The 18,995-nt window shown below is 41.6% G+C and overlaps 1 protein-coding gene across 1 annotated transcript in view; it reads right to left on the bottom strand.

Annotated features, from left to right (window-relative positions):
- Window positions 1-4,977: 4,977 nt before the first annotated feature.
- The window catches only part of DOK5 (docking protein 5), a 174,638-nt gene continuing 160,620 nt past the window's right edge, over window positions 4,978-18,995 (bottom strand). The window contains exons 7-8 of the mRNA XM_002747691.6: window positions 13,671-13,791; window positions 4,978-5,727 (exon numbers count right to left, since the gene is read on the bottom strand). Of these exons, the coding sequence (XP_002747737.1) occupies window positions 5,663-5,727; window positions 13,671-13,791 (186 nt within the window). The 3' untranslated portion in view covers window positions 4,978-5,662. The remainder of the gene's footprint in view (window positions 5,728-13,670; window positions 13,792-18,995) is intronic.

The following is an 18,995-nucleotide window of genomic DNA, read 5'->3' as shown; positions in this document are numbered from 1 at the left end:
TTTGTTAATTAGATTGGTTGAACCAATTAATTCTTTGAAAGACACAGTCTACCAAAACCTACAAAAGGAGTTTAATTAATTCCATTACTGATGAAATGGAATAACCAATAACCTTTAAAACATTTACATATTCTAAAACATTATGAGTAGTCATATTAACTTATTTAAACTGGTGGGTCCAGAGGTTCCCGTTTTGTCAAGAACATTTGAAAATGGAAAATATTTAATTTTAATATATTATGTCAAGGAATTAATGCCCACTGTGAGATGTTTTTGCACAATGGTATCACATTTACAGAGGATGCAGGCAAAAATGATACTATTTTCATGGTTAAAGGAAGGCATAGGGGCCAGGCACAGCAGCTCACACCTGTAATCCCAGCACTTTGGGAGGTCAAGGTGGGTGGACCGCCTGAGGTCAGGAGTTTGATACCAGCCTGGCCAGCATGGTGAAACCCCATCTCTACTAAAAATATAAAAATTAGCTGGGCATGGTGGCGGGCACCTGTAATCCCAGCTACTTGGGAAGCTGAGGGAGAATCACCTGAACCCAGGAAGTGGAGGTTGCAGTGAGTTGACATTTTTTAAAAAAGGAAGGCTTAATTGTTTTATGTATAGTAACTCTCTAAGATAATTAGGGTTATCAATTTTACATGTTGTGGTATCTCTGGTATTATTCTCATTTGATCCCTGTATTGATTAAGGATGTGGATGTTTCTCAGTTGATGCATTTCAACAGATGCTGAAGTTAATTCACAACCTATTTTGCAGAGGCGTAACTCAATCTCCACTCATTTATTTCATATATGATCTTTATATATGTAAACTTTGGCTTTCAAAAAAAAAAAAAAGCACCCAGAGCAAAAATACTAAGCCTTATATGTATTAGTCTGTCCTCACACTTCTACAAATAACTACCCATGACTGGGTAATTTACGAAGAAAAGAGGTTTCATTGACTCAGAGTTCCACAGGCTTAACAGGAAGCCTGACTGGGAGGCCTCGGGAAACTGACAATTATGGTGGAAGGTGGAAGGTGAACAGGAAGTAAGCACCTTCTTCACACGGTGGCAGAAGAGAGAGGGAGTGAAGTAGGGGAGCTCTAGACACTTTCCAACAACCAGCTCCTGTGAGAATTCCATCATGAAAACAGCTAGCGGGAAGTCCACCTGCCTGATTCAGTCACCTCCTGCCAGGTCCCTCCTTCAATACCAGGAATTACAATTCCTCACGAGATTTGGGTGGGGACACAGAGCCAAACCATATCATTACCCATGTGCAATATCTGTAAATCCACCTAAGTAACACCTGCTTTTCTGTAGAGGAGAGAATGCAGCCTCAACAAAGGCCAAAGATAATAAAACTGTTATTGTGATAAAAATAGAAGAACTTGGAGAAAGGAAGCAGGGGCACATGACAAAGTTGGCTGGTGGCTCAGTGCTGACGCCTGAGTTAGAGCAGCGGGAGGCTCGCTTCCTTCCCTTCCTCACCCTCCCTGCCTCTTTTGCAGCCTCTGCTTTGCTTTTACAAGCAGACCCTGGCTGGCTCTTTCCTATTAGAAAGAACAGTGTGGGAAGCCCTGAAACTTCAGACATCTCAGAGAAACAAAGAAGGTCAAACCAAGTCTCCTTATTAGTTGTTACAGCAACAAAGAAAATATTGCAGAGGCGCTGAAAATGCCACGTGGAAACCCACTTCTGGAGCTGCAATTACAGCACATCTCCCCTTCTCGTGTGTTAACCCACGCACGGAATCGCGTTTTGTACCTGTGTGCCAGAATTCTGCATCTCCTGACGAGGGAAACATTTCAGGCAGCTAACTTGAATGGAGTCACTGGCTTGGCTCTACGACCTGACTTTTCACAGGTGACGTGGATAAAAACACAATGCTGATTGCCTCCAGATGCCAAGTCTTACCTGATGGATACTCTCTGCATTTGTCTTCTCAAGCTTTCTTAAAATGAGATGTTATACCATTTACCACACACACTGGAATTACCTAGAGACCCTGATTGAAAATGTAATTTACGGACTCCACCCTACATCAAGTGAATGAGTGTCTTTGTCAACATATAAGAACTGCTAGCTCAGAGAGGGGAGTGTGGGTGATGGTACTTTATTTAGTGCAGGTCGAGACAAAAGATGATCACTTAGTCCTGCCTCGGCTGAATCAAATCACAACAGATTGATCCAGTGAGTTTGCAATGAAATCAGCCAACTGTTGACTTTCATAAGATGGGCAGCCTTACCTTCGTCCAGTATTTAACCCACAGAATTTAAAAGCTAAATATGAAAGGAAAATTTCAAGTTTGCTGTCTTAATGGAATCTGAACATCAATATATTTTTTCTTGCAGCAAATGAAAGATTTTGTTAATATAGTTTATATAGTCTTTCTCCCTCTCAAAAGTCAAGATCGTCCCAAGAAGAAATAGTCAAATGTCTCTTCATACAAACTTATGTTCTTGTTAGTTTTTCTGTTTCCTGAGCAACTGGCTTACAAATTGAGTCTCTGGATCAGGCACGGTGAAGGCAAACACATTTCTCCCGTACACATCCCGGCATACCCATAGCGCTGTTAAATAAGTACTTGGAAAATGAAGGAGTAAATTTCAGAAACTCAGGTAGTCTTACTTGAGAGCATTTTAATCACTGCTGCAATATTCTGCCTTAAACTGGGTAAAGTATGTTTTTAACAGAGTTAAAGATGCAAAGAGAAATATGAGATTGACTTCCCTACCCCCATCCTTACCTCCCACCAAAGGAAAAATTGCTTTCTCCAATATATTTATATAATTAAATATATTTTATATAATTAACACAGAAATATCATAGTTTAGCCTCCAGATCCCAGTTTATTTGCAAGTTGCCATGAATGCTTTAGAATTTTGTTTGCATTAGGTAAAAATCCACCAGAGCTTTGAAAAACGTTCTCACACTATGTTCACTACTTGAGGTAGGGATTTAGAAAAATATCAAATTCACTCCAAATCATCATTCCTCTTATTTAAGGCTTAATATTAAAGTATTTAAATTTCTTGTGTTTTCTACCTGAAACTGTGAAAATAATGTAAGATCGTATTTGAGGTTTTTATTTTAAAGCAGGGATCTAGAAATAAGAGTCGAGTCTAGCACTGGTATTTGTGAATAGAGTTAATTGAAACCGTCATGACTATTTGTTTGTGTATATTATGTATGCTTATGTATGTTAAAAACAGGCTGGGCATGGTGGCTCATGCCTGTAATCCCAGCACTTTGGGAGGCCAAGGCAGGCGGATCACTTGAGGTCACCAGCTCGACCAACATGGTAAAACTCTCTCTACTGAAAAGACACACACACAAAACTAGCCAGGCATGGGGGTGGGTGCCTGTAATCCCAGCTACTCAGGAGGCTGAGGCAGGAAAATTGCTTGAACTTGGGAAGTGGAGGTTGCAGTGAGCTGAGATCGTGCCATTGCACTCCAGCCTAGGTGACAGAGTGAGAACCATCTAAAAAAAAAAAAATTAAACACCACACACACACACACACACAGAAAACAGTCTATGGTTGTTTTTGCACTAGAAGGTAACAGAGACCATATGATGCAGAAAGCTTAAAATATCTGCATCCCAACTCTTCACAGAAGAAGTTTGCTTTCCCCTGAAGAAGCTTGCCTTAGGGAGTTACAGAGCTGACTCAGGAATCAGATCACCTGGGTTCAAACATTAATCAATCATTTAGTAGGTAAAAGATCTTGGACATATTAATTACATAATTTAGATTCCTTGTGCCTCAATTTCCCATGTGTAATAGGAAGATAAGTATACTTACCTCATGGAGCTACTAAGGCAACTAAGATATCACCACAAGAGCACTTAGAATTGTGCCCAGCAATAAAGAAAACTGATAGTGAAACCTAATCAAATGCTCTTTCCTGTCAAAGTTTCTTAAAGATCCTAAAAGAGGTTCTCACTTACAGTTACCCACATTCAGCAACATTTCTTTGCATACTCATCAGCTTGAGGCTTGCTTCAGTAATTTGAATTTCATTAAAATTATAATTATTTCTTTAATCCAATTTCCTTTATGTACTTCAGCTTAATCCCCCCATTGGCTGTCAAGGCCCTGGGAATCATGGAGAAGCTCTTCGGAGACAGTATTAGAAGAGAAAGAAAATAAAACAAAAACCAAATAAACTCAGGAAAATGAACAGTGAGGTTATTATCAAATGTGCATGGAAAACCAAATTTTTAAAAAACAAAAATGAAGACCCCTGAGAGAAGTAGGATCAGCTAAAATTGTGTGAAGAGCAGCTTCAGAGAACCCAGAGAGAACACAAATGCATTTCGGGGAAGCCATTAGCACTAAACAATTTATACACACCTAATCTACTAATTAATTGTTACTTGAATTCAATCCTTTCCCCAATATTTCTCAACCCCTTCAAAAATACATCCTGACCAGCAGTGTCCTTGGAAATCCCGGCTAACTCAGATTTATAAAACTATGCACTGGTTGTCTGAAATTCAGATTTAACTAGGTATCCCGTATTTTATCTGGCAAAGAGTAGTGAACCAGGCAGGCGCAATCCCTGCTTGCTCTGAAGTTTTAGAGGAACTCTAGCTTTAGGTGCTCACAAAATTCAATTCACATCCAGCACTGACCTTCTCTTTACAAGTTCATGGCCACTGAGGGCCCATTTAGCAGGTGTCACGGTATGGTATTTGGAACTTTATTTTCTTGTGGTACTATTCTGGAATTAAGGTCTTTGGTAATAAGGACTGTGTCTTTTTATCTCCACATCCCTGGACTCCAGTACAGTGCCTGAAAGCCACAGAGGCTCAATGCAGCCCACCTGAATGAGTGAGCAAATACATGAATGACTGAATTCATATTAAAGACAATACACAACACAGTCACAGCTCACATGCAAAATGTCCACATACCCTTCAGAAATACCTGGGATAGAGAAAAACATGTTAGCAGAATCCAAAGACCATATGGGTGAAGAATGATCTTTTATTTTCAAATGTTTTATGAAGATACTTCAAACAAAATAAAGGTTTTTAAAAAGGGGGTAAGAGGGTGAAGAAAACATATGAGAGAGAAACTGTAACCCTGTAAACAATCCTATCGGGTTCTTTGAAAGAATCGTCTTGAACAGAACAGGTAAGAGTGAGTCAAAGCACTGATTTAACTTATTGGTGATATAATCAAATATAATTTCCAGTAGTTAATCAGAACCACAATATTAATAACTGAGGAATAGGGCCTAAACAAATAACAAATAATTAAAAGCCACTTTATTGTCAATATGACTCTTACACAACTGAAACACTTGGAAGGAAAATCACAAGAATCCACAAAAGGACAGATTCAGAGAAGTGCAAGGGACAAGGTATCTACAATAGAAAATCATTTCGTGACATTGACTTCTGGCTGTCCAGCTGTGAAAGAGGGAACACAAAGTCAATATCTACAGAGCATGTTTCAATTACACTAAGAATTTAAAAAAAGAAAACAAAGAAAACTGTTGTATTGCAGAGTTTCCCAATGACCACACAATTAGCCAGAACTTTAAGCTTCTTTTCTTCTTTGTCACTTCCCTTGCTGTCATTCTGTGACCTCCTGGGTGGATCTGCGGCTGACACATCACAACTGTGTTAACAATTCTTGGCAGTTAGTGTCAGTGCTCAGATCTGTAGGCTGGAAAAGTCTCTGTTCGATGAAGCTTCAGAGGGCTGGCAACATCTTTTCCAAAAAAAAATTTAAAAGTAACAGTTACATTTCAGGAAAGCCCACAATCAAATTAGCTGGTAACAACTTTCCCTCTAACAGAAATAAGTACATGTACTTAAGGCAGAATTTTTTCCAAAGGCCACTCACAATGATATGTAAATGAGCCACAGAGATCGCATGATTTGCATATCATTTGCATGTGGCCTTTGGGCTGAGCTATGATCAGTCCATTACCATTTATTTTTTCCCTAATTTTTCATATGCATCAACCCGTATATCTAGGGTATTCAGGAGAGATGAGATAGAAATACGACTATGGAAACTTTTAGCTTGAATACTCTTTGGAAACCTGAGTAGGAATAAGACTGTCTTAGGCTTACACTTTGGTAATCCTGTAAATGTTAAGGAGAACTTCCTAAAATTCATTGAGCCCTTATTATTTCAGGTTTAGATTTCAGGCCAGACTTTAAAAAGTCATGAAGGCAACACAAAACACCGCTATTAGCCCCCTTTGTGACATATTAATAATATAGGAGCTGTCAAGCATTTTCTAAAAAGAGCCAGACACTAAACATTTTAGATTTTGCAGACCACATGGGCTCACTGCTGCTACTCAACTCTGCTGCCTGTAGCACAAAATCAGCTATAGTTAATACGTAATGAATGGGCGAGGACGTCCTAATAGTGCTTTATTAATGAAAACAGACAGCAGGCTGGATTTGGCTCACAAGCCATAGTTTGCCAATCCCTGTAGACACACGCCCTGATTTAATACAAACTAAAGGTTCTACTGCCATCTGCTGGCCAAGGGTTACCACAAGCAAAGAAATTTACCTGGCTAGATTAAAAACTCAGGACTCGGCAAACAAAGCCTTCATAACAGACTTCGATAGCCTTGGTGAGTAAATGTGTGGATGAAGCAGGCACAAAAAACAGGACTGAAGCCAGTGGAGCATGTCTTCCCTGCCCACACACATTCAAAACAATGTTATTTTTATGGTTTGGTTTTTTTTCCCCCCACCCAGGCTGGAGTGCAGTGGCATGATCTCGCTCACTGCAGCCTCCACCTCTTGGGCTCAGGTGATCCTCCCACCTCTGCCTCCCAAGCAATTGGGACAGGTGTGTGCCACCACACAGGACTCATTTTTGTATTTTTCATACGGATGGGATTTCATCATGTTGCCCAGGCTGGTCTCAAACTCCTGGGCTCAAGTGATCGGCCTTGGCCTCCCTAAGTGCTGAGATGACAAGCATGAGCCATTGCACTTGGCAAAGTTGTTTTTAAACACAGAACCAAGCAAAAATGTTTACGGTGGCATGTGGCCCTTCAGCCTTGAATTTACACACTATCATTTTATCACAAACAGCCCTGACCTCAGTTCAAGTCCCATTCGATCTTCCTCCCAGAAGCATGAACTGAGACAAGGATGAACATCACTCTGACTCATTTTCCACTCCTAGGGAATGGGGAGAAAACACTTGTTCCCCCTCTCACAGTACTGTTGAAGAATAAAGGAAGCAGACACGGCTTCATGAGCTGTACCGTCTCAAATAGATTATTATGGTCACAACACCAAAACAGAAGCAAGCGAAAAAGAACGTCTTAGATTCAGATATTTGCAAGACTCAAATCTGAACCAAAGGAAAATGATAAAACCTGTCATATGGTTGCTAGCATACAACACCAGTGACAACTATTAGCTAAGTCTTGATATTAAATATCCCAAATAATTAGAAATCATTTCTCCTAAACTCCCAACCAGTTTGAACACCTATTCTATTCTCTTTACCACACACAGACACAGGCACACATTATTATGCAGAAAAATTGCATTAATGAGTTTGAGTACTATAAGTAAAAATCCAAGAATATCTTTATTACAGTTTATCAAAATCTCCAGGGAGCAGAGAGCATACAAATATTGTTAGTGCAGAATCCACATTTTTAGTCAACTGCACAGAAAAATGACTGACAGCATTCACTTGAGGTCAAATCAAAGCGAAAACCCTTACGGCTTCTATCCTGAGGGCTGAGTCTTTCCTGCATGGTTTGATTGCTGTGTTTAGTATAAGGAAGGAAAGGCTTCCCAATGCTTCCCACATGGTTTCAGTTCACACAAAAGTCACAACTTGGTAATGACCTGCAGACCACATCTGGGCCCAGACCTGTTCTCTGGCCTGCACAGGCTCATAAGACATTTGGAATCGCTTATTAATATTTAAATAGCTGCTGACTGTCCATAAAGATGTCAATTTCCCTGTACTCCTGGAAAACTGGAAGGCAAAACTAGCCCCACATTCTGCTAAGCATGACCAGCTACAGAGAGCAGACTGCCTGGTGTCCCTGACATCCACCAGGGACCCTGCCCGCCTCTAGCTGCCCCATTTACTCATTTGCATAGCCTGCCTGGAGCCTGTAGACATGGGCATTTGAGACCTTTTACATTTGCTTGGATCTGAACCTATTACTTCCCTCTTAACTTCTGCACATGTGAGGTTTGTGGCTGTGTTAGAATTAATATTGAAAAAAACAATGTGAACTTCTCCAAAGTAGCCCCTTGCTCTAAGAATCCATCATCTTTAAAGTAAATTTGTCAGTTGCACAGGTTAGAATGGATCCTCTGGAGGCATTTCGGTCTGAGGGAAACTGCATTTGAATCACCCATGGGGGCACGATTTCCTCCCACAGGTAAGATCAGATGAAGGCAATAGCCCTGGATTAAATGTCAGAGCACTGAGGCGCTAACGCCAGAGCCTACATCCACCAGCCGCGTGGCCTTGAGAAGACCTTAACCTCCAAAGGTCTCCATTTCTTCAGTCATCAAAATGGAGAAGAGAGTCCCATTCTCACCAACTCCAGTGGTTATCAGGAAAACCACATAACGCTACACAGAAGATGCCTGGTTCAGTGACACAACTGTTGAGTGCCACTCTTTGATTTCCTCAGTTTATCTGAAGTCCAGTAAATGATATAGGGGCCCAGTTTTTCTTGTTTTTGTTTTGAAACAAGTGATACCATCTTCCAAGGCAATTCCAGCAGAAGAGTTCTGAAAATACTGGAGCAATGGAGCCCTTTGGCATCAGGGTAAAGACAGCTGGGATGAAAACTTTGAGAAGGAAGTGAGAGTGTTAGAGAAACACTGCACTGAAGCCAGACACTCCTGTGCTCATGTGCAGTGGCCTTGGAGCTGGTCTCCCACTTCCTCTCCTGTCCTCTTGCAATCCCTTGAATGAAAATATCAATTACATCTGACACTACTATGCTGAGGACCTGCCAAGGCTTCCCCTTACACTTAGAATAAGCAAGCCTTGATAACCTATAATCACCACCCCAGCTGTCTCTTGATACCCCTTAGACACCAGCGACACTGGCTTCTTCCCGATCTTTGAATGCCCGCAGCTCATTTCTGACTCAAGGCCTTTGCATTTGCTGACCTCTGTATGGAGAATGTCTTCCCCTGGCTCTTGATATGGCTGCCTGTTCTGGACTTAAGGTCTTGGGGTGATCCAGGGTCTTCCACTGACTACCCTCTCAAGAAGTCTCTCGTCAGTGTCTTCTCAAACCAACAGCTCTGCCTCACTTTCTTTATCATAAAAAGTTTTGTTTCCACTGTTCCATATGCCAAATCTGAAATTAACTATGTCTGTTTGATTATGGATTGTGACTCTCCATTAGATTATAAGCTCCCAGTGGGGAGGAACGTGCCTGCCTAGGAGCCCCAGGTACGTCTGTCATCTAGCACAGCGCTTGGCCTACAGGAGATGCTCAATAAACGTTTACTGAGTAAACAAAGAATGGATGGATGGATGAATGAATGAGGAATAAAAACCCTTAAAATCTTTGCTACCTACTAGATAGGTAATCTTGTATGCATGACTAACCCTTCAAATTCTCAGTTTTCTAACAGCAAATGAGAATAAATTACTCTGTCAGGCAGCTGTTTTGGGATCTAAATGAGATTATGTATGTTAGGTTCCGGTGGAAAATTGGCACACAGTAGGTCCTCGGAAAGAGTAGCTTTTAGAAAGACCCCATTGAATATGGCTCGTCTCCCTTGGAAGGATGAAATCTGAGATTTCAGCACTACAATGGTGGTATGTGAACGTTTCTTCATATAACAAGAGGGAAAAGAGGTTTTGATCCAAACAGATGTGCAGTGCTTTGGTTTAAACAAGTTTCAAGGGGTTTTCTACAGCAGGACATCTCAGAGCCTGCAAAATTGATTCATATTCTGACTCTCCACGAGAATTTAAAATGTAGCTTTCCCCCTAACTCGTTTGACCACAGTACTTTTCTCAGGGGGAAGGTACTATCTACCAGAGTCAGCTTTTCACAGAACACAATTTGGGAATATAGCTACAGTTGTAATTGCTGTTATTTTATCCAATGAATTCCTAAAAGAATCCAGTGCACGAGTTCAATAAACTTGATCAATGCTTCTGTAAGTTTCTTCCATAGTTTTCTTTCTTTTTTAAAATTTTTATTTTTTGAGACAGAGTTTCACTCTTGTCACCCAGGCAGGAGTGCAGTGGCATGATCTCGGCTCACTGCAACCTCTGCCTCCTAGGTGCAAGACATTCTCCCCCCTCAGCCTTCCGAGTTGCCGGAATTACAGGCATGCACCACCATGCCCTGCTAATTTTTGTATTTTTAGCCAAGACAGGGTTTCACCATGTTGGCCAGGCTGGTCTGGAACTCCTGATCTCAGGTGATCCAGCCACCTCAGCCTCCCAAATTGCTGGGATTACAGGTGTGACCCACCATGCCTGGCCAGTTTTCATTATAAACCTACTTCCAATATTGATTTTGTATCTCCATAATCATAGAAGAGAATTTCTATGAAAATTTTAAATTTTAAAATGAAGTGGGAAAAGCCGTGAAGGTAGATTAAGAATATCTTGTGTTGTACCTATCAAAACCAGCACCTCCCTTTCCCCACCAAAAAAGAGTAAGAAAAGAGTAAAAAACTGCCCCTCCTCACAGTTTCCATGCAGACCCCTTGAAGAGGGAGAGTCCTATGAAGCCCCACCTTGTCCTGTACCATCAATAAAGTGCCCTGTGCTCAGCCAAAAAAAAAAGAAAACGATAATTCCCAAATCAACCAGCAGGTGGCGCTCAAAGATTAAATTTGGGGAGAAAATGGCATTTATTCTCAAGCCAATTTGGTAAATTCCTCCATAAGGATCTGTATCATTTCCAACATTAACCTCCAAATTTGCCAGAAAAAAAAAAAGTCAGCTTGAAATTTATCAAAGTAGGTGAATTGGCCAGAGGAATTACAACCCATAATCACCAGTAAAACAAAAAGAAATTAAAGGCTCTATAAATTCGTTATACGGCACACACCAGGCCACCAAGTCATTAACTTTTCCCAATCTTATTTTCTTTTTCTAAGGAGGATGAAAAAGAGGAAACAGGAAGGTAGGTAGTATAGGTAGAAGAATAAGACTTTTTAAAAAAAAATTTACTTGTCATATAAATAGCCACCCATAATAAGCGAGATAATTTTAGGTATTCTGTGAACAGCTTTTACATCTTCAATACTTACTGTTTATTTTCTGGTCAATTAAAAAGCATAACTAACTGGGTGCAGTGGCTGATACCTAGAATTCCAGCACTTTGGGAGGCCAAGGCAGGAGGATTGCTTGTGCCCAGAAGTTTGAGACCAGCCTGGGAAACACAGCAAGAGTCCCTCTCTACTAAAAATAAAAAATAATAAATAGCTGGGCATGGCGGCACACACCTGTAGTCCCAGCTATTCAGTAGGCTGAGGCAGGAGGATCACTAGTGCCCAGGAGGTTGAGACTGCAGTGAGCCATGATCGCACCACTGCACTCCAGCCTAGGCAAAGAGCCAGAACCTATCTCAACAACGACAAAAAGTATAAGCAGCAGATATAACAGTATTAAGATAGTAAAATACACTTTTAAAAAAAGGTATATTAAGATAGAAGCGAGTAAAACTGAGTAACAATCTGGTATGTATACGACAAAAACTGTCATGATGTAACTCAAATATTGCAAACATTTTTGAAGTTTAAATGGGAATCAGTGGCATTTGTGACAACCCGATCTAACCCACTCTCTCTGCAGAGGTATCCTGGAAGGTAAGCTTATTTGTGAATTACTAATTTAGTCATCTGCTCGGCTGCTCATACAGGAACTCAGAATCTATTTTTGCAGCATCTGCTATGTGCCATGCTCTCTGCTAGTGAACGGAGCACAGAGTCTCCGTTGTGCTCCGTTCTAAACTAAAATGTAAATACCCGCTGGTGCCTTCTTAACATTATGCCTTCTTTCACCAGACACTAATGGAAGGCATGGAAGGCACCAGGAGAAAATGATAAAGACAGAAGAGGTGCAGCTCTCCTGCCCTCCTGGATGTTATTGCTTCCTGGGAGAGCTGACCATGAGTCAAGGGGCCACATAATTAAATATGAAATGAAAACTGATCATCATCTGCATCTTATGAGTGCACGTAATCAGAGACTTCCACACAAGTTACAATAAAGTCCAGAGGGCTTCCTTGGAGTCTGAGGGGCACAGGAGGTGAAATCTGGAGGTGAGCAGGAGTCAGCTAGGATAAGGGATGGGTGCAGCATACAGGAGAAGCTGCCTGGGGAAGAAAGGACTAACAGCAGACTGAGAAAAAGCTGTTGTGCCCAGGGTTCAGAGTGGGCATGGAGGACTCAGGCAGCAGTCTTCTGTGGTCATTCATTCATTCTCGCATTCATTTACTCGGCAAATTTCTGCATGTAAACTACAGGTAGTCTAGCGCACGCTATTTCAAGTTTGGTGATCTTGCACCTCAACATTGAAAAGGTTTTTCCGCAAGTGTCCCCCACATAGGTTTGTTTGCTTGTTTATAAACTATATGTGCATAAGCTATTGTTTGTACTACAAAATACAAAAAAAAAAATGTCTGATAGGATAGAAGAAGGTGTAAATAAAAATTTTTTTCTTTCTTTTTCTTTTTTTTTTTTTTGAAATGGAGTTTCTCCCTCAGTGTCCAGGCTGGAGTACAATGGCATGATTCCAGCTCACTGTAACTTCCGCTTCCTGGGTTCAAGTGATTCTCCTGACTTAGCCTCTCGAGTAGCTGGGATTACAGGTGCATGCCACCACACCTGGCCAAATATTGTATTTTTTTTAATAGAGATAGGGTTTCGCCATGTTGGCCAGGCTGGTCTAGAAATCCCGACCTCAGGGGATCCACTGCCTTGGCCTCCCCAAGTGCTGGGATTACAGGCAGGAGCCACCGCGCCCGGCCAGCTGAAATAGGATTTTTTATTGTTCATGTTGTCCTTGCCATGGGCTGTTGTGTATCATGCTTCAGAAACCACTTCTCTAGAAGAAGGGCTTATTAGGGTTTGCCTAAAATCATCCATCCAGCAAATCTGAAGCCATGACTTCTGGCCTCAGTCCAGGATGGGGTCTACCCAAACACTGGCTCCTAAACCTGACCTCTCAGGAGAATCACCTGGAGTGCTTGTTCAAATACAGGTGGCCTGGCCCTACCCTCGGAGCTCCAGACTCAGTAGATCTGCAGAAGGGCATTAAAATTTGAGAATTCAAGAAATGCTGATGCATCAGTCCACTAAGTCACTTCTTGAAGCCTAGTCCCTGGCCCCCACCAGGACCCGGTGTAAGGTCTGTTAAAAGTGCAGATCACTCAGCCACATCCTATGCCTTAAAATCTAGAGTCTCTGGGGATGAAACCCAAGAATCTACATTTTAAATGACTTCCCCCAGGACACTGTGAGAGATGCAAATATCTGAGAAGTATGGCTCTAGAAAGATTAAGTGCCGCATGTTGTGAGGACTTGATGGGGGTCCTACCTTTGGAGGAAGGGCACTGACCAGCTGGCATGCAGCAGCTGGGAGTTCAGCTGAGCCCTCTCCCCAGAACCGCCAGGCCTGGCCCACACCCCAGATACAGGCAGCCCTGCGCTTACCTTGCAGGCGGTAGAGCTGGCCCGTGCTGTGCTGCCGTGTGATGTGCTGCCAGTAGGCGCTGCGAGGCAGGGGCACCATGGTGCTCAGCGAAGCGGCACGCTCACTCATCTTCATCTGGAGCTGCAGCCAAAGGGAAAAAAGTTGTGCATTAGGAACACGGGGGCTGAAAGAGGCCCAACTGAGGGAATGGGAGAGCATGGAGTGCAAGAACCACAAAGCTGGCCAGGCTGCAAATCAATGAGCCTTTACTGATGGCAGTGGGCACGGTGGCCAGCGACCACTTTTCCTTACTTCACAGCATCCATTCCTTACCCTGCTGGCAACACTACATTGGTGATGCTCCTTTGGGGAACTTCCCTCCAACTCAGCTCAGTCCCTCCAGTCCTGGCAGGGCTGATTCCACTGCTCACTTTAGGGTTGGGCTGGTGACATGTTGTTGGGATTCACTCAGTGATCAATGTCTCAACCCCTGCCAGACCAGTCCGAAATAATTCATTGAGACATTATGAGACATTTTGTGGAAGAGAGAATCAGCAGAAGTAAGCTAAAGATTTGTGACTCTTTGTTCATTGCTCTGTCCCCAGAATCTAGAATATCGCCTTGCACATAGTAGATGTACGAATAACACCTGTTGAATGAATGAACTTTCTTGTGGAGTTGTTGAGGACTGGAGATGGAACTGGAGCCTATCTCGGAACAACAAAGGGACATGGTAGACAGTGAGTAGACATCATTCAGAAGAAGACAGCCAAGAAAAGGAGAGAGAGGTTTTGACAAGCTCCACTGAGACCTTGGTTCGCACTGAATCCAGAGGCTGGCCCCAGACCAGATTTTTCAATTGTATTAGCCATTTAATTCTTTTCAGTTTTCGATTTTTTTTTTTTTTTTTTTTTTTGAGATGGAATCTTGCTCTATCACCCAGGCTGGAGTGTGTTGGCACAATCTCACCTCACTACAACCTCCACCTCCAGGCTGAAGCAATTCTTCTGCCTCAGCCTCCCCTAGTAGCTGGAACAATAGGTGCATGCCACCGCATCCAGCTAATTTTTTTTGTGTGTGTATTTTTAGTAGAGATGGGGTTTTTCCATGTTGGCCAGGCTGGTTTCAAACTTCTGACCTTAGGTGATCTACCCATCTTGGCCTCCCAAAGTGCTGGGATTACAGGTGTAAGCCACTGCATTCAGCCTAATTATTATCAGTTTAAACAGGCTTGTGCTGGGTGTTCTAGCATCAGAAAGAGAGAAAAAGAAAAATCTGCTTGAACAAGTAACTTTTCTTGATAAATCATTGTTCCAGACACTGATGGAGAAAAAAAGATGAAATGATTTTTGGCAGCAGGCAACTAAGAGTAAAATCGCACAGTTCAAGTTCCCAGATTATCAGAGAGTAGTCAATGGCCTGACCGACCACATTGGGAAAATAACTGTACCAGAGAAGGAAAGTTTCAGAGAGAAAAGCGCCTGTAGGATGGCTAAGATTAAAGGAAAGGTGAACAGGGTCAATGCATTCAAGAAGAACGGGGTGCAAGCGGAAGCAGCCCTCCAGGCAACCCCGTATCTGAGCCCTAGTCTAAGACTCAATCACAATACAGGTTGATTATGTCATTGTGTAAGAAGTCACTATTTGCAAAGTTGGATTTCCTGGATACTTGAATGTCAAATAATCCATTCTCATCTTTAAAAAAATTCACCCACAAAGAGTTATGCAAGATATGCAAGATGTCCACTGGGAAGTACTTTGCCATTGGTGAAAGCTGGCGGCTATTTAAGTATCCCCGCATTCAAGGTCCAGTTCACTACATGTAGACACATGAAATACTTGACAAAGATGGAAGATTTACATGAATTGGAAATGAAACATTTATATACTGTACCATGAAGGAAACCCAGGGGGTTGCAGACCTGGGGCAATGTCATTTTAGTTGCTCATATGAAAATAGGTGGCATTAAACACCTATCCATTTGGGACGTATGAGAGTTTGATGAGATGATACCTACTTAGCCTTGCCTAGCAATAAATAGGAAAGGGGAAAAATGAAGATGACGATGATGATAGTTAGAAATTGCAATGCCCATTTTTAAGATTTTTTTAAAAATCTTTTTAATCTTTTAAAGAAAGAAAAGTCTCCACTGTACATATCTCATCAGCATGGTAGTTTCAGGCATATCTGTATATTCACTCAGTAAAGCCAAAATAATATGAGGCTTCATAGGCTGAAGACCAAAACTCATTGTAGTCGATGAGATTCAACTTGAAAAAAAGATCATAATATTCACTCAAACGATAATATAATTTACATGCACTGAATTTACATTTGCTGAATACAATTCCCTGTCCCTATCATAATTCCACAATTATCAAAACATGTCCCCAAGTGGAATTATAAAGCATTAGGTTCCATGAGGACAACTTTTACTAAAAATAAACTCTTAAATTAAAAGTTTCAACAGCTAAATACTGCTGAGCGACGTGGCTTATGCCTGTAATCCCACCACTTTGGGAGGTCAAGGTGGGTGGATCATAAGGTCAGGAGTTCGAGACCGGCCTGACCAACATGGTGAAACCCCATCTCTGCTAAAAATACAAAAATTAGCTCGGTGTGGTGGTGCGTGCCTGCAGTCCCAGCTACTCAGGAGGCTGAGGCAGGAGAATTGTTTGAACCCAGGAGGAAGAGGTTGCAGTGAGCCTAGATCATGCCACACTGCTCTCCAGCCTGGGCAACGGAGCAAGACTCCATCTCACAAAAAAAAAAAAAAGAAGAAAAGCTAAGTACTAAGCTAGTAGAAAAGTTCTGTGGCTGTTTCTTGTTTTCAATTTTTAAAATTCATTTTTAATGGACAAATAATCAGTATACATATTTATAGAGTACGGTATGGTGTTTTGAACTATGTATATACTATAAAAAGATTCACTTGAGCTAATTAACATATCCCTCAACTCATCAATTTCTCATAGCAGTTATTTCTGTATATAAGAAAGTTTTAAAAAACCCAAAACTATTTACCAGTTACTTTTGGTAACATTCTATTCCATTTGCATAGAATTCAAAAAATGAAAGAAGGAAAAGAACTCAATTTAGAAGTACTGGTTATTTGATTCCTTAATATAAGGAGATTCTATTTAATTTAACAGAAAATTTAATATAAGGAAAACATTTGTGGAATACCAGTCACTTCAAATTATTCACTACTTCACTGCAAATATATTTAGGCAGCCCAACATGATTAGACTGCATTTTTAGAAAGCTGATTTGGGAACAAGAGTGAAATAACAGAAATGTCGCGTTCTGAAGAAGAGAATAGTACAAAGCCTGGCTTTCTAGTTCTTTCTCAACCCTTTGAAAAAAATATCTAATTTTATGAAAGGAGCATTTTAATTGTCTTTGGACAAAAGGAAAAGCCTTTTAACCATGCATTAATGTCTGCATAACTGTGTAAGGGAGAGAAGACTTAGGGAGTCATTTGGTGAGAATCCAGCAGGTAGGTTTCCCTCTTCTGTGATGCCCCGAGTCCCTCTGTCCTTGGTATCAAGCACCAGTGAAGGGCACAGGCACTGGTGGAAAACGAAGGTAGCTCATTTTTGGAGGAGTTAAAATTGGGTTGCCTGGAGTGCTGCAGGTCCTCAAATAACGTCAATTCATTAGACTTTGTTTCATTATAACTTTGAAAATAAAAATCTATTCCTGGCAGGGTCACTGTCTGTGTAGAGATGGCACATTCTCCCCATGCCTGCTTGGGTTTTCTCTGGGTCCTGTGCTTTCCTTTCATACCTCCAAACTCTGCCTGTTGGCTTCACTGGTGTGTCTTAATGGTCCCCGTCTCAGTGGGTATAGCTGTAGGTGTTGGTGTGGGTGTATCCTGTGATGGGAGGGTGTCCTATTGAGGCTGGGCCCCTCCTTTGGCACCCAGAGCTGCAGAGATGGGCTCTGGCCACCCATGACCCTGAACTAGAAACATTGGTTAAAAAATCATCTTGATTTTATTAATCCTTCCTAAATGTACGTATAGCTCACATTTATTTCAATGTGTAACATTACAAGTGTTTTTGACTTTATCTAGAAGTTTGGTAATGTTTTTGCAACCAGAAATATGCCATAGGAATTTAACTCTTCCTCATGTCAATCAGCCTATGGGAAAATTGGTTTTGTTATACATCCTTCCGCTAAAAGTCACAGAACCTATTAACAATGTTAAATGAGGATCTACTGTATTTGGAGAAAAGGATGAGTCTTCCTACTTAAACATATATTTTATATAGCTTTTTTTTACAATAAACATAATATCTTCACATTAAGAAGTAAAAATTACCCCAAGTCATAGAAATGTAAAGTATGGGGATTTACCCTATAAGGTGACATAGACGTTCTTGAGAAATCTCTCATTCACAAAATTGTAGGAAAAGTCATGGGGTGGGTTGACCATTCAAATGTATGCCTATTTACAACCAGACTCATTGTTACTTTGGGGGATAGCTTGCACAGCCCAGCTAGACTGGAGGTTGATTTGGGGTTATAAAAAATGTAGAAAACACTTGATTGGAAGTGCCGGCTTAGGGAAGTCCAGATGATAGAGGTGGAGAAGGGGCTTTTGCAGAAAGCAGGCACTAGCAGATGTGCAGCCACATGAACAGGAGCTGAACAAGACTGCAAAGGCTGGCCTTTATAGGGCGGGGGTCCAGGGACCTGTGCTCACGGCTCATCTTCTGGAAGAGGCCCTGCCTGTGCATGAGTTTTTAATTACCTTTTCCCTTCCAACATAAGGTTATAATTTCACTCCTGCTAATCTGGGCTTCCCTTTCTTAGGAAAAGTGGCTTAGGAACCAATACAACTTTAATATTGTAATAAATCTCCAATTTTTCAAATACATCTGAGCTCAGTGGCAATATAGAAATGGTGTTACAGTGGAACAAACTGTATACCATACCTGACCCACATTCCTGCCCCCATATAGCCTACTAAAATCACGTCCCTGAACTCTAAAAAAGAACAATCATAAGGCTGGGCACGGTGACTCATGCCTGTAATCCCAGCACTTTGGGAGGCTGAGGTGGACTTATCACAAGTTCAAGAGATTGAGACCATCTTGGCCAGCTTGGTGAAACTCTGTCTCTATTAAAAATACAAAAATTGTGCCGGATGCGGTGGCTCACGCCTGTAATCCCAGGACTTTGGGAGGCTGAGGCAGGTGGATCATGAGGTCAAGAGATCGAGACCATCCTGGTCAACAAGGTGAAACCCCGTCTCTACTAAAAATACAAAAAATTAGCTGGGCATGGTGGCACATGCCTGTAATCCCAGCTACTCAGGAGGCTGAGGCAGGATAAT

Source organism: Callithrix jacchus, chromosome 5 (assembly GCF_049354715.1).
Source record: "Callithrix jacchus isolate 240 chromosome 5, calJac240_pri, whole genome shotgun sequence".
NCBI lineage: Eukaryota > Metazoa > Chordata > Mammalia > Primates > Cebidae > Callithrix > Callithrix jacchus.
Note: the sequence above shows the minus strand (reverse complement) of the source record. Positions and strands in the feature narration are given on the sequence as shown.